At 22.4% G+C, this 16,745-nt stretch overlaps 3 protein-coding genes across 4 annotated transcripts in view; 1 reads left to right on the top strand and 2 right to left on the bottom strand.

Moving 5' to 3' along the window:
• Positions 1-1,273, bottom strand: part of LOC102674606 (protein disabled) — a 14,066-nt gene extending 12,793 nt beyond the window's left edge. For both annotated transcript variants that reach the window (XM_006612969.2, XM_031509223.1), the window contains exon 1: positions 295-1,273. In XM_006612969.2, coding sequence (XP_006613032.1) covers positions 295-331 — 37 coding nt within the window. In that variant the 5' untranslated portion in view covers positions 332-1,273. The remainder of the gene's footprint in view (positions 1-294) is intronic.
• A 1,588-nt stretch (positions 1,274-2,861) lies between these two features.
• LOC102674735 (protein cueball) lies at positions 2,862-12,840 on the top strand. The gene is made up of 7 exons (XM_006612970.2): positions 2,862-3,167; positions 8,097-8,315; positions 8,802-8,991; positions 9,251-9,850; positions 9,959-10,276; positions 10,684-10,969; positions 12,038-12,840. The coding sequence occupies exons 1-7, from the start codon at positions 3,086-3,088 to the stop codon at positions 12,140-12,142; spliced, it is 1,800 nt and encodes a 599-aa protein (XP_006613033.1). The 5' UTR covers positions 2,862-3,085; the 3' UTR covers positions 12,143-12,840.
• Positions 8,793-16,321, bottom strand: LOC102674870 (anamorsin homolog). Its single transcript, XM_031509225.1, has 6 exons — positions 16,063-16,321; positions 15,664-15,974; positions 15,423-15,570; positions 14,998-15,110; positions 14,801-14,921; positions 8,793-9,106 (listed from the first exon to the last, which is right to left on the bottom strand). The coding sequence occupies exons 1-5, from the start codon at positions 16,211-16,213 to the stop codon at positions 14,811-14,813; spliced, it is 834 nt and encodes a 277-aa protein (XP_031365085.1). The 5' UTR covers positions 16,214-16,321; the 3' UTR covers positions 8,793-9,106; positions 14,801-14,810.
• Positions 16,322-16,745: the final 424 nt, after the last annotated feature.

The following is a 16,745-nucleotide window of genomic DNA, read 5'->3' as shown; positions in this document are numbered from 1 at the left end:
CTTTCTCCCTCTTAGAGAACAGGGAAGCCATATTCCAAAGCTCCCTTTGACCGATCTACAGGGTNGATATCACTTAATTTTAGAAAATGTTAAAGATGCCACGAAACAAACTGAAACTATCGCTTAAGGCCACATTATTCGTTGATTCGTATCACAATATATACACCAGATACACAGAGGATGACGTTGATATTGCACGATTTTAATGGTATTCACGAAACTTGTATAAATTCGTTACTGGGGTAACTCTTATTTCTCTTTTCTTTTATTTTTCGCTTTTTTCTTTTTACTCACACTTGCACGGACTGTTTTTCTTCCGTAAGGTCTGCATCGATAGTCCCGTGTAGGCGACGAGAAAGTATCGGATATAGGAAAGGAGAATGCTACCGATCTTCTCTCTCGGCGCACCCTGGGCCACCGTACTTTTGCGGATAGAATTCTCAACACAGACACATGTCGCTCACACGTCTTTTTCTCCCTCTGTTTTTATGATTCCTCTTCTATCGCTTTTTTTCTGTTATTCTTGCACACGTTTACTCCTTCTCTCTCTCTCTCTTTCTCTACATCTATCTATCTTTCTCTTTTTCTCTCTTTCTCTCTCTGCTCCCTCACTCCCACTCCCAATTCCTTTTTCCCCCGCAGCCTATCTCTGTGCCTCTTTAACTATCCTGGCTAGCCGTTACTCTTCCGTTACTCCCTCTGTCTCCTTCAATTCGTGTATTTCCACGGGAGTATGAGATTGGCGCGTTTCACGTACGGTCGGTACTTCTTGTTCCGCAACACAATCGCATTGTCACAGATAGCCAAAAGAACACCAAAATCGTATGAACACTTTGTTTGAAAATCGGTTTCTCGTGGTACACACGCGTCGCGTAAAAATACGGACGAAGTAACAGCTGCCTCTGCCGGCACAGGTCACCCATGTTAGCCTCTCTTATTGATCAATAATATACCATCTAGTACGTGGCGTCGTCGCTTCGGGGCCATAGAGAACATTTCCCGCTTTGTGCGCACTTTTTCATTGATTCTAGATTTTCGTGTTTCCTTTTCTAGTGTTTGCAACACGAATAGAATTCTACACTCTAAAGACCGTTCTTATTTATAATAAGTTAATAAATGGTATAATTTCAATATATTTCTTTTTATTGCCGATATCGACCGAGACGAATCTGACAAACTACTTTTATTTTTCGTCACAGTTTCCAGCAGGCGCAATTGCAACAAATAATACTATGGCATTAGTATTACTTCATTTACAGTTGTTTCTTATTTTCATACTAGAATAAAATTTACGACATTGTGTAATCATATTACATTATTTGTCATAATTGAATAAATGCTAATTATTATTATATTTATATTTTTTACAAAAATCATGTTTTTAATATGTAAAAAACAAGTTGGCACTATATAATTAGGTTATTTAATTATGAAATATATGTATATATATTTGATATTAAAATTTTATTAAAAATAAAAAAGTACAATTATTAAAAAACAAAGAAATTATTAAGTATAAAAAATTAAAAGTTAATAATTTCATGCATTGATATATAACAAATAAAATTTGTATAATATGTATTATATATTATATTTATATTATTTTATAAATATTAAATAAATGTTATCTTTGATTTCAATTGATATTATTTTGAAATTTTCAATTTATTTGTCTTTTATTGTAATATGATTAAAAAGAAAAATCAAGATCAGTATTAATGATGTCATAACCAAAAATCAAAAACAAAATAGGCGATAAATTCAATTTATAGACATAGTTATATCACATTATTAAATTAAAATAGATATAAAATAAACTTTTCATTAAATTACAAATTCATTTATGCTTATATTCATTTATATTTAATAATTTTCTCTTTAATTTGTTATATTTTTAAAATCTAGAAGAAATAAAAATACAAAAAATATTTATATGTAATTATACAAAAATAGTATATATTATATTAGTAATATTAATATATATGAAATATAAATGTATATAAAGAAGCAAATTTATAAAATATATATATATAAGCACAAACCAGATATAAAATAGATCTAATAATAAATGGAATTTTTTGTCCCATATTCTAAAATATCGATATATAAAATCAGAGTTTTTGTTATACTTCTTACGATTTAATATAGTGAATGTACGAATTATATTGAATTCAATTATTGAAATTGATACAAAAAAAAACAAATAAAATTATAACTACAAACGAAGTACAGAATAGATGTGACTCTTATGACATAAAAGAAGACATATCTAAATTTAAGTGATAGAGCCATCTCTTTGAAAACTGTTCAAATTAATATCTTATTATTATCGACAGCAAAATGAATTTTGTCAATGGTCTTTGATTAGTTACACCATCTTTTTAATAAACGTTGAAACTATTCATATATAATTATCGACACTATAATAAATTTTTTAAATAAAGTTCACAAATTTTGTTTTTGAACTATGCTAAATTATATAATAAATTTTGAAATTTTCTTCAAATATATATATATATGTATTTGTATTCATATGTTATAATAAATTAAGAAAATTAATATACTAATATTAACACAAATTTTTAATAAATTTTTAAAAATTATTAATTAACTTTCAAATAAATATGTATATATGAAGATTATTATTAAACTATATTATTAAATATAATAAAATATTATTAAATAATATCAAAATAAAATGTTAATGATTTTTAATACATTACAATTTGCAAGAAAATATAACATAAAAATTAATCAACTTAATAACTTAATATCAATTTGTATAATCATTTTCGTTAACGCTGTTTAATTATTCGAATTAAGGCGATAGCATTTTTAATGACATTCGAGAACCCTGACCGTAAAAGTACGATGCTACGCCATTGGTCTCATCGAAGTCACGAGCTCTCAGTTCGCGCAGAGCCGCCGTTTGGTAAAGATGTGTTGTGTCGTTCATCATTTATTTTAGTGAAAGAAAACGGAGAGAAATTAAGGCTGCAGTGTATCTTAACGTCATTTACATCCGTCACCTGTGCCTTAACAATATTTCCAGGCTAATTAAGCGGCTGACAAATGAACGCACATCATGACATCTCGTAAAAACTTGACCGTTATATTAGCGATAATATTTGGAATTTTCACAATTAACACACATGCTAGATCTTGGGGTAAGTAGAATAATCATTTATTAAGCCATTTTATGTTATGAAAAATTGTATTAATAACAATTTAATATTGTATAAACGATACAAGTAACACCGTGTTGCGAGTCGCGTGAACGCTCTCCATTCACGCGGTCTCAGTGGTCACGTACGCCACTTCTCGTACTGTTTTACCTTGTAGAAAGTCGAAACACGACTGAAAAGGTGAATGAAACTGATCCTTGATTTGTTTCGAACGGATTCACGAGACTTCTATGATTAATATTGACATGGAAATAAAGCGAAATGGTACTTGTCCTTATACCTGTTTACGTAATGAATGTCAAATCGAGTTCTGCTTTCTGTGTATATGCGTACACGCATATAGAAATCGTACGGAATTTTATCGAAAAGCTAATAAATCAGCGAATAGAAGTCTATATTGAATTACCGTAACTCGATAACACATCTAAAAATTATCATCTACAAATTTTTAGTGATTTTTTTTTAATTATAATATAGATCTACTTTATCTATTTCGATTGTTCTCTCGACAAATATCAAAAGAAAACCATGTGGTATGATCAATGTAAAAATAGTAGTCATATGAATTATGTCACATAAATTTTTCGAATGTCAAGCGATCCTCGAATCCTCATTCTTATGTACGTTCTCGCGAGCGTATTTAGAAAAACTGTTCCGTCGTGCATTGTATCACTAATATCAAACTGTTTAAAAATTATGCGTACACAATGATATGTGAAATCTGAATTACGTAATACATGAAACTGATAACATTATTTGAATTGTTTAATTTTATAATCTTATAGAATATATACAGAATACAAAATAGTTTCATCGTTGCATTGATATATATATATATATATATATATATATATATATATATATATATATATATATATATATATATATATATATATATATATATATATACATATATGTATCAGTTATGTAAAATGTATAACGATATAGAATAATAAGTTAATTTAATAACAGAAATATTGATTAATTTTCAATCTTTATAGATCAATAAAAAAAATTATCTCCAATAATTTTCAAGCATGACAAATAGAAAGAATTTTCTGCTGTATTTATTTTTATATCATTAATAAGATTAATATAATAGTTATTTATCATAAATAAGCATGACGAAATTTACAAAATGCAAATGTAACGAAATTGAATAGCTGTATTCTTATGTCGCGATTGTGAAGTGAGATATACAAGACGTATGTTCATATGAATATAATATATAATATGAATATAAGAATTATATAGAACAGCGAAATATAACACTCGTGATAATTTGTTAGAAAAAAATTTGAAACTAGAAATAATAATATAAGATAATTCAACGTTGCATATAATTTTTCATTTTTTTCGTTGATATACCATTATTTATGCTCTTATTATCTAACCGTTATTATAAATTACTTTCATGCAAATTTTTTTAATTTTTACAAATTCATTTAAAAAAATATATATGGAAAAATAATATCTTTTAAATATTTTATAAATATTTAAATTTATATTTATTATATTTAATCCATCAGATATCATAGTAACAAAAAAGAAAAATATTTGTCAACAACATACAAATTTTCCTCTTATTATCTATTCTTGCACAAATAAAATTTCTATTCGTGCGTACGTCAACTGGAAATGATTTTCAATCAGCAAGTAAAATATTTAACATATTTATGAATGTGTATGTTCATTATATTGCAAAAACTTGAATAGTTTATTCCATGATTCGAAGACATTGCGTAGTTTCATTTCTTGTCAAGTCAATCGACAATGAAAGAAATATTCAATGATCTTCGACATTCGATTTATCGTTATAAAACATTTAGATAAAATTTAATCTGTCACTGTATTTTCCATATTTTATTGTATTTTCTTATTTACAATTAGAGGTGATGAAATAATATAAAGAATATGCCTTGCATAATAATATGCTTTTCGATAATTAAAACAAATATTTAATAATATTTCAATATTTAAAATAAATAATTTAAAAAAAGAAAAAAATTTTGTTGAATTTTATAAATTTTATTTATTATAAATTATAGTAAAATTATCTTAACCATTTATTTTTATTTAATTTTTCTGCATTATCCATAATATTAAATTATTTATAACTATATAATATATTATATAACATATTAATTACAGATTATATTTAAAAATGTATACGATTTAATTTATGTATATATATAACAAAAAAAGAACGATTTATTGTTATGATTCGATTTCTAAAATATGTTTTCAAAGTTTCTATATTATAGTTACGGCGCGTACTTTTTAAATATTAGTTGCGCGCGCAACATCTTAAACATATGCGTAGAGTAAAAACACGTGCGACAAAATTCCTTTATATTTGATAAAAGATATAAAACGATTAAAAAATTAAAATATATAAATATAAAATAAAATATTTGATATATATGGATAATATATATATAGATATGGAAAAAGGAGATATTTTAATTATAAGTTTTTATTTTTCTTTTAATTTTTCTTATGCTTTATTTAAAGAAAAAAAGATTAAAAATATATTTTTTTTTTCTTATGAATATTTTTTTTAAAAAATCAGAAAATATATATAGATAATGTGTATATCTTACAATAGTGTACTATATACAGCCCTGAGAACTTGCTATATCAATCGGTACCGCTAATTTGTAGGTTAATTTATAACCGCAATATAATCAAGAGTACATGTGAATATACACTTGTGAATTGATTCTTGACTCAACATAAATATCTATCAATCATCTATGATTAAATTATTTTTTAGAAAAAAAAATTTATTTAAAGATTTATTTATTATTTATTTATCAATCTGTTATAATTATTATAAATAAAATGTTTAAATTGAAAATATAATAAAAATAGTGATAATAATATATTAATAAAATTGTAAATACATAAAAATTTAGAAAAAAAAATTGAATTATTATAGAATTTATATCAAACTTCCTATATTTGAAATTGATTCTCTTATGATTTGTATAATATTTGCATTTATAAATACGTGACGTAAAGATTACGTGATTTCCAGAAATATATGTTGAAATATATTTTTATATATGTTGAATATTTTGTTAAACAAGTTTTAATTTTAATAACATTATTATGATTACATATTAAGTTATGGAATTTTGCAAGAAAAATTTATAAAATGCATCTATTTTTGATAAAATATTTATGTATGATAATATTTTTGTTAAAATGAAAAAAAATTTTTTTTTCTATTATTATTATTATATATATATTTTTTTTCTTTAAAATTTTGAATTGCTAATGTGTTGTAATGAATTAGAAATATATCACATTAAAATAAAATCAAGATAATAAATAAATTCAAAATAATATAAATTTCAAAACTTTTTTTGTTAATTCTTTAATATATGATATGATTTTATATAAATCTTGTATTTTTTTTTAAATTTACTTTAGAAAATTTATTTTAATATTTTCGATTCTTTTTTTTTTATTCTTCGTTATATATTTATATTTTAATTTATCATATTGATTTTGTTCTTAATTATAGAAATGATAGTTACATTTAAATTTTCCAACAAAATAACCGCAATCGAAGAGGTTAATAAGTCTTAATTAAGTGATATCTTACCATGCAAATACTCAAAGAATTATGCTATCTGCGGTTCATGAAATCTTAATTTTATTGTTTAACTATATTTGTACCTACTCGGATATAATAAAATCAATCATACGAATGAATTTGTCAAAAACACTTAAAGAATTGAATATTTATACATTGAAGCATTGATTTGAACGTTAAATTTATTAGACTAGTTTGAACTTTCTAGAAATATCAGAATGAATTGAACTTTTCATCTATTTCTTACTATATTTCATATTGCATAATTAATATTTCATGTTTGCATTATATGAATTAATTCAAATATATTCTCGCATACAATAAAAATTGAAATAAATCATTTAGTAATTTGTATAATAAAATGAATTATAAATTATTTTGTTATTTATTTAAAATTTTTTTTATTTTTTTAATTTGAATAAAATAATGAAAAAATATAATCTATAAAATAAAAAATAAATTACAAATTATTATTCATTGATCATCATATTCATCAATATTTTTCTTCTTTCATAACATAATATATGATATAAATTATTAAGATATACATAATTTTTAAAATGTTTGAAATGATAATGATGAATGCTATCATAATGTTATAGAATTACTAAAAAAAAAACGAAAAATCTTTCACGTTTTTTTATTTTAATCATTTCGAATTATTTTTCACTAAAATTTATTATTATTTACATTAAATTATAAAAGGAAAAGTAAGATAAAACCTGACCTCTAATATCATCTTTTATGGAAAAAAAAATTATAGAATAAAAAAAGGTTTAGATAACATTAAAAATCTTAAATAAGAAATCTCTTAATATATATATCTCATAATATTATAAAATAAGAGTTCTTTTTTTAAAAAAATTATTAAGCTATAAATATAATATGAACTAATATACTATAATTAAAAATTTATATAATTATTTACTTATAAAAAAGAGAAAACGATTTTTGGAAAGTGATTTCATTTTATGAATAAACTAAAATTTATAAAATTATAATTATAAATTTTATTTTTATTAATTAAAAATTAGATAAAATAATTTTAATTTATTTTATAATAATAGATAATTAATAGATAAAAAATTGTATATCTGTTTATATTAATTTTCGATTTTATATCATAAATTAGATATAATAAAATAATGATTAAAAAAAATGAATAATTAATGAAATAATAATCATTATATTTTGTTAAATCATCATAATAATTTTAATGAAATGTATAAATATATATAATATATATGATATATATAATTTTTTTATAATATTTATTATTAATTAATTTTTTTTCTTTATTTTTACAGATTTAGCAGTATTGATAGGGCGTGAAATTGAATTTCTTGCGCAAAATCAAACATTAATAGCGCAAGCAAAATTTATGGATGCTGTGGCTCTATCGGGGGTGGGTTATGATGAAAATACTCGAACAATGTTTCTCAGCGATTTGAGAAATAAGAACAACATGTCCATATTTAGTAATGATCTGACGGACAAGAATTTTACGTTAAAACCGTTACATAAAAGTAATTATATTACTATTATTATTTTTTTTTTTATTACTATATAATTATTTTTTTTATGCATGCATAAAAAGCATACATATTTCTGGATATTTTTTATTTTTAAAATATTTTTAATTTTTGAATTGAACTTTAATATTAATAGAAATATTCATAATTTATATATTGAATAATTTATATTTTAAATATTCCTTTTGNAATATATATATTATATATTAATATTATATATTAAAAAAAGTTTCCTTAAAGTAAAAAAATAAATTTTTTTTAATAAATTCAAATTATATATATATTTAAAGATTTTTTATTTAAAAAAAAAATTAAAGAATATTTATATTATATCATCAATAATATGAATATTTTTTTCGATTTCTTACATTAAGAAATTCAATATAAAAATAAATTTAAATTTATTTTTACATTTAAATTAAAATCATATTTTTGAAAGAAATATTTATAATATGCAAACGATATTTTTTCTATTCCCAGATCGAAATAAGAGTCTCATCTTGACACTTGCCTTTGATGTAGAAACGCAAACTCTATTTTGGAGTGATATTCTACAAGAAGTGATTATGAAGATGCATATATTACCAGATGGATCACTGGAAGAAGCAAAGGTGCTCCATAATTTAACTAGCTTAAATCCGTGTGGTATCGCTCTGGATGTGTGTAACAGGTGTGCTATTTTATATCCTACATAGATATTACCATGATCATTCACAACAGGCAATTTAGATCAGTTTAGAAATTCCATTTAGAAATTCATATCAAGTAAAAGAAAAAAAATCTCCCTGAAACATAACGAAATTAAATAAGAATACAAAAAATTAAATTGTATAGAAATAAGAAAAGAAAAAAAGAAAAATATTTATCATATACATATATATGAAAAAAAATATAAAAACTGATAATTATACATTATTTATATTATATAGGCACATATACTGGACAAATAATAATAATTCATATTCAAGTATCGAACGATCAAATTTAGACGGAAGTAATCAAACAACCATAATCAACGAAAATTTGTATGATCCGCTAGCTATCGCTATAGATCACGTCAACGAGAAACTTTATTGGATCGACGATATTGAAGGCATACGAATTAAAATCGAGCGTAGTAATCTCGATGGTTCTGAACGTGAATATTTGATTCAACCTAAACGTCATCAACCAGTTCATTTGGCATTAGATAATGATTCGATATATTGGAACGATATCACGGAAAGAGCTATTTGGAGAATGCCAAAAGACGGGAAAAATGAAAGTTCAATGATTAAGTTTCGTTCGTATCATGAGTCGCATCCTGGTATTGCACCAAGTGGGATTTTAACGCGTGATAATGTTGGCAAAATAGATTGCAAAAAAAGATCAAAAATTAGTACGACGATCACAATACCGCTTCGTGAATCATCTAATAATTTGACAACTAGCACAGAAGAAATGAACGAAATAACTACTGAAACAATCAAATACTGTTTGAATAATGGTCTTATGAACGAAAAAGAAGGAACATGTCAATGTAAATCTGGGTAAATATCTAATAACATAAATATGGATAATATGATATGAAATTTAAAAATTAAATTCTAAATTGTATAATGTAAAATTAAGACTAAATATGAATTAAATTATTTCAGATTCACTGGAGCACATTGCGAGACGGATTTTTGTCATAATTATTGTTTACAAGGCAGCTGCAGTATAAACATTAATGGGTTACCCATCTGTAAGTGCAATAGTACATTTATTGGACCAAGATGTGAAACAGATCCATGCAAAGACTATTGTTTGCATGATGGTCAATGTTCCGTCCTAAATGAGAAACCAGTTTGTAAGTGTAAATATTCTGAAGGATCTCGTTGTGAGATTTTAAACAATGTAATTGAATTTTGTGAAATATTTTGTGCAAACATGGAACCAGTTCCTACTAGCGTTTCTCGTAACGCTAAGTGCAGGTATATCGCTTTGATAAACTTTTAATTTCATAAGAGTTTGAAAAAGTTTTGAATTCTTAATCTGTTTCAATTTCAATTAAAATAATTATTATAATAATTTCATATTTCATATTAAAAGTTTTAATAATTAAAAATTACGGTTTTAAGAACATAGTGCACATAATCAAATTTTTAAATTATTTTATAGATTTATATATTCACTCATATGTATCATTATAATTGTGTATAAAGCTATCATTGAACATAATTTGTTTAATTAATGAATTTTCTATTATTTAAGGATTAGTATAAAAATAATTTTAATCATAGTTTGATAAAATTTTTTTATTAATGAAGTTTAATCAATATATGATTTAAGATTAAAAATTCTCATTTGAAATGAATTCAGATTAATTTTCTGTTAATAGATGTGCTGAAAGAAATGAAAAAGGTGCACAATTAGTGACAGTTAAAGAAGAAGAAGACGAATATAGAACATTATTACCAATTTTTGGTGCATTCATTGGCATACTTGCTCTCGTGATAATTGTACTTAGTTATTATGTAAATAAGTTCCGAAAACGACCACGTATCAAAAAACGTTTCGTCGTCAGCAAAGGCGGTGTGACGCCGCTCACGTCTCGACCACAGCTGCCGGATAATCAATGTGAAATAACCATAGAAAACTGCTGCAACATGAATATCTGTGAAACTGTGAGTGATTTACCAACTAAAATATAAAAATTATTTGCGTGCATGAGCATATAATATATGCAATGAATTAAAAATGTATTAAATAAATATTGCAATTATATATATATTCAGAGAAAAAGAAACAGTTAAAGATTTAAAAATAAAATCAAAGGTATAGAACACAAACACAAGAATTTCAATTAAACAGATTGTTTCTCTTTCTCCTAAGAAAAATTTTAAATGCAAAACAAAAACAAAAAAATAATAACATTGCTATTTTCTAATTTTTTAAATTTATAATGCTTGTTATTTAATTACATTAAGAATGCTTTTAATTATATTTGGAATATTTAATATTTAAATATTGAAAAAGAATTGCATATTTACTTTTTTACTAACTTGAATGCCATTTCGATAAAAATTTCATTATTTAATTGTAATAATTTTTTGTTTACATCTTGATTAATATCTTATTATGCATGAACTGATATAAATTGTTATACAGTTTTTGTTAAGATTTTGGGATATTAAAATAGATTCATTTAAAAAATATATAATCATCATCATTATGCGATGCTCCATGTTGCAGTATGAAATTTAATGATTATGAATTTAAAACAACTTGTATTACTAGAATTTTAAGTTTTGAACAAATAAATAATTTTTAATATAAAACAGTTATTCAGAATTAATAGTAACCTTTCTACAAAATAATATTATAAGGAAAATATTTTTAATACTTTAGTATGAATATGCTCAATATCTTTTTTTGAATATAAACATAACTTTTACAACATAACTTATTTATTTTTATATAAACTATTTTATATAATTTATTTATATATAGATTAATCCTTAAAAGTTTATATTTATTTCAAATTTAATTTTGTAAGATATCAATTATTTGCAAGAATTTTAAAAATTAAAAATGTTTTTAAAAAATTAAAAGTGTAATTAAATCGTTATTTTTTAAATTAAAAATTATATTTATTTAAAGAGTTTATAAAAATTTATCTTTTTTTATCATGCTTTACATCAGAATTTCGAAGCAAACTATCGGATTCATATTTAAACTTTTATTTTTTACAGCCATGTTTCGAACCAAAATTATGTGCAACGGCGCCGGGAACAAATGGTTCTAAGAAAGAAGAAAAAAATTCTTTGCTCGATAATATGGAAGAAAATTCATGGTAGCATAAACTAATAACTCGATATGTTGATTGGCGAAGATTTTGTGGAGTTAATAAAAAATTTATGGAAAGTTTAACTTCGCAGAACTACACGTCTGTACATACCGCAGAACGTTGTAGTATTATTGTTATATTTAATAACAATGCTTATGAGATACAAGAACATCATGATGATGATACAGTCAAAAGAAGAAAGCCAAAGGTCTTTTTCGAAGACTCTTAATTTTTATTACATTAAATAACATGTAGGGCTGTGTTCATATAAAGATGATTTCATCTAATTATTAAAAGAATTATCAATTTTTTTTAAAAATATGCAATTATATATTTTTCATAAAAAAAACAAAAATCTTAAGTTCCATGGCATTTTTGAAATGTCTTGGTGTATAAGTAGTAGATATATATATATATATATAAAATTTATACAAATTTTATATAATACTTTGTTAGTAATATTTCCTAGTTCTTTAATTTATTCCTTGTTTACTTTTATTCATTTTTTGAAACTATTTCAATAGTAACAAAATATATATTAAAAAAAATAACATCCTATATTAATTCTGAGTGCAAATAAAGGGTACATAAAATATGCCTTAATTGCTAGGCTTAGTGATTGCTCAATGTATTATTAACAATGAGTACAATTTTAAAAAATCTAGATTACAAAACTATTATGAACATTATGTTATATATTTTGTTTATGAAAAAAAAAAAAAATGAATGTTTCAAGTTAAAACCATCATTGAACTTTATTTTTAAACATTAAATTATGTTATTTCTTATTTCATTTATATTTTTTTTTTATAAATAATTTTGAATCAAAAAAGAATATTGATAAAAATTTTTTGTATTTATGAGAGAATTTTAGAAAAATAATGTGATTTGGATGACTTTAGAAAATTTTAACTTTAAAATTAATGAGTTATTTTGTTTTTTGAGCGATTAAGGTTGTTATAAAGATTTTATATAACATTGTTTTGCATATTTATGCAAATTCTTATACATGATAAATAACAGAAAATCTGTAATCCATTTCTATAAATTAGTTATTTACAATTTTAAATAATAATAAAAACATTATTTAAATTAATGGACGTTTATACATCCATAGAAAGTACAACAAACGTGCTGAAATTCGTTTGCAGACTGAAAGATTTTACATAATCTCTTGGTTTTCGAAATAAAGTACAAATTGTTATATATTTAAGTAAAAGTAACTATACAAAATACAATAAAACAGGAGGAATCTGTTTGAAATTATTATATTATATTTTCTGTTTTATTGCTTCCAAAAAATTAAAATCAAATTGTACTTTCTATCGCTCTCTTTGTACTTAAATTATACAATTATTTACGAATGATAGCTAGCATTTTATAATGTGTAGCTAATTAAAACATAAATTTAAATTTATACCAAAGAGAGGAGAGAGAAAGAGAGAGTGAGAGAGTGAGAGAAAGAGATTCTGTATAAAATTATCAATATTAAGTATAATAGTATAATTTCGAAATATTATCTTAAAATAATATGATTAAGTTTCTAGAATTTCACATATATAATAATAATAGTAGCATACTGATAGCAGTATGTCTTTTTTGCACCAAATGAAATTGTATTAAATAGATGAAACAGAAAGGCAATTATTGCATGGCAGTAATTTTTATGGACATAAAAGATATAATACAGCTATGAGCTATTTTAAATTCGGTTATAAACATGAAATACCAATATTATGATATAAATAATTCATTATTTGTTTTTGATATGTACTTCTATTTTATGAGAAGTAATGTTCCTGCTGTTGTAGAAGCAAAGAACATGACGATTTATTTTGTTCCTATATACCATATAATTAATAATATAATTTAAAGACCATTGTCCTTTACAATGTCACTATTTTATATTATTAATAATTATAATTATATAATAATTTAGTAATCAATTTTATATAAAATATTTGTATCATTTGTTAAATTCCAAAATATGTTCAAATAGAATGATACAAGTAAAATATATATTAAATACTATTTGGAATGTAGTCCTTCCTCGAACACTCATCCCCAGAGGAGGGTTAGTGAATTTATTGTGAAAGGCTTACATTCCTAAATAAATTTTTCACAGATATATTATAAATAGCTAAATTGTTTTATTTTTTTACTCTTTTTGTGTTTGTACTTAATTTAATTGATATAGATAATAATGTATCAAAAGAATTTTAACAGTTGTTTCAACAATAAAAAGAAAAAAATTTCATTGGTATATTATTATTAGTAATTAAACAATTCTTAAATTATTCATTATTTTTATACTTTATCAATATTATTGAAAGATACCAAAATTTCGAATATTTTGTACCATTCTATTATGATTAATATGTTGATTGCTGTTGTATACAATGAAAATGTAATAAAAATAATTAAGACTAATATATATCTTTTTATATTTTTATTGCATAACTTTTAAACTACATTAAATTTTTTTATGTATATTATACTACTTTTTCATTTTTTATGAAAATAAATAAAAGAAAAGATCCTATACATTAAATAAAAATGATAATAGAAATAATAATGTGAAAATAATATGAATTAACAACATTAAAAATTGTTATTAAAATAATTACATGCAAAAAATGATTATAAAAATAGAATATATATAACTCACAAATATTTCATTAATCTGCTTTTAATTGACTTTCAGGTAAAACTACTTTTTCACCAGGTTTAAACGCAGGCATACCGAGATATGGACAACTAGCACATCGAAAAGCATCACCAAGATAGCACTAAAAAAAAAAATATATTATTTTTATTTAAATTTTTTTAAGATTTTAAGATAAAAAAAAAATATAAATTACACACATTTCCACATGAAGATTTTACAGTTCCTTCTGTTGCACTTTTTCCACTTAATTCTTCAGCTAAGCCACAAGTGCAATCTTTGCAAGCTTTTCGTTTACCTGTTGTACTACATACTAAAAAAAATTATAATAATTAATAATTTTTTTTTAATATTTTTCAAGAAAATTTATTTAAGAGTTTTTGAATAAAAGAAAGAATATTTTTATATATTTTTAATATTTTTTTAATATTTTTATATATTTAATAATTTGAATAAGAAATTTTTGAATAAAATTTAAATTTGACTAAAAATTAACAAATAATAAAATTATTTTTATTAAAAGATTTATTTATTTAAAATGTTTATTTAATGTTATATTTAAACAAATAATTTTTAACTATAATATATATATATAGAATATTTTTTTATTTAGAATTTAACTTACCTCGTAAACTATTAATTATTGGTTTGACAATATCACTTTCATCTAAAAGATCATCTTCATTAATTAATTCTTCATCAACAGCACTATCTAATTTCCATATATTAGAAGATTTTTTTTCTCCAAAATTAAGTGTTACACTAGAACCAATCTATATAAATTGGAAATATAATAAATATAAAAACTATCTAAATAAAACAATATTAAAATATGAAAAAATTTATGAAAAAAAAATATAACTTACCTCAAATGAAGGTTTTTCTGCTATTATTTCGAAAATATTATCAATATTATTGTATACATTTAGTAAAAGATTTTTTAACTGTTTTGTATCTAAAGATTCTTGCGCTTTTACTTTAAAACCACTCAATTTCAAACTAGATACTCTTTCATCAAAAATAGAATATACATTTTCTTGTTGTTGGCATGATTCATAAATAATTAATATACCTTCTGGTTTTAACAATCGTAAAGATTCTTCTAGAAATATTTTAATATTTGCATATGATAATTTAAAAATAAAAATAATTATATCATAAATAGAAGAATTGATACCTGAAAAAAAAAACAAAAAAATATAACGAAAAAAATAACTATTACATAAAATTGATGTAAATATATTTAAAAATATTTATGTACTTACATTTTTTCAATTCTTTTGTTGACACAATTGAAAGTTGTTCCGCATGATTGAGACGTTTTTGAATTGCACTGATAAAGTCTACGATGTTGTCATTAGAAATATCATTACCTAGAATTATCAAAACATTGCTATTTTCTTTGAAAAAAGTCATGTTCGATGAAAATACAAAAAAATTTTTGACAAATTTATAATATCCGTTTAAGTCCAATTCTAATCAGCTGATTGCATGATCTAATGAAATATAGATATGAAAGTTTGTAGAGATCAATACCTGCGATTCTAGCACTATCTATTATGAAATTGATAAATTAATTTTTTCATTTGAATATAAAATTAAAATAAAAAAATTAAACTATAAAAATAAATCGAAATTAAAATTATAATTATAATATCAAATAATTAAATCAATGACATCATTATCATTAGTCATTATCACAGTTTCTGATTTGACTATGACATGTCAATTCTTAAACATTTTTATTTATTTAAAAATTTCTAATAATTTATTTAATAAATATTTTTTATATTTTTTACTTTTTTGTTAAATAGAATTTATTGTTATATATAAATAAGATATATATATAAACAAAAAAAACATATATAAATAAAGCAAATATAAAAATAATGTAATAAAATTATGTTTATGATTATACAAAAATATTATTAATTGATTGATACTTTAA

This window comes from Apis dorsata, unplaced genomic scaffold, assembly GCF_000469605.1.
Source record: "Apis dorsata unplaced genomic scaffold, Apis dorsata 1.3 scaffold_132, whole genome shotgun sequence".
Classification (NCBI taxonomy): Eukaryota; Metazoa; Arthropoda; class Insecta; order Hymenoptera; family Apidae; genus Apis; species Apis dorsata.
This window is presented reverse-complemented; position numbering and strand designations above follow the sequence as displayed.

Bases quoted from the DNA above. Each gene is read 5' to 3' on its own strand.
- LOC102674735 (XM_006612970.2), top strand. From the start codon at position 3,086: ATGACATCTCGTAAAAACTTGACCGTTATATTAGCGATAATATTTGGA. The intron at 8,992-9,250 runs GTGTGCTATTTT...TATATTATATAG, and splicing joins GCTCTGGATGTGTGTAACAG to GCACATATACTGGACAAATA. The intron at 10,277-10,683 runs GTATATCGCTTT...TTCTGTTAATAG, and splicing joins TCTCGTAACGCTAAGTGCAG to ATGTGCTGAAAGAAATGAAA.
- LOC102674870 (XM_031509225.1), bottom strand. From the start codon at position 16,213: ATGACTTTTTTCAAAGAAAATAGCAATGTTTTGATAATTCTAGGTAAT. The intron at 15,975-16,062 runs GTAAGTACATAA...TTTTTTTTTCAG, and splicing joins AACAAAAGAATTGAAAAAAT to GTATCAATTCTTCTATTTAT. The intron at 15,571-15,663 runs GTAAGTTATATT...CAATTTATATAG, and splicing joins CAGAAAAACCTTCATTTGAG to ATTGGTTCTAGTGTAACACT.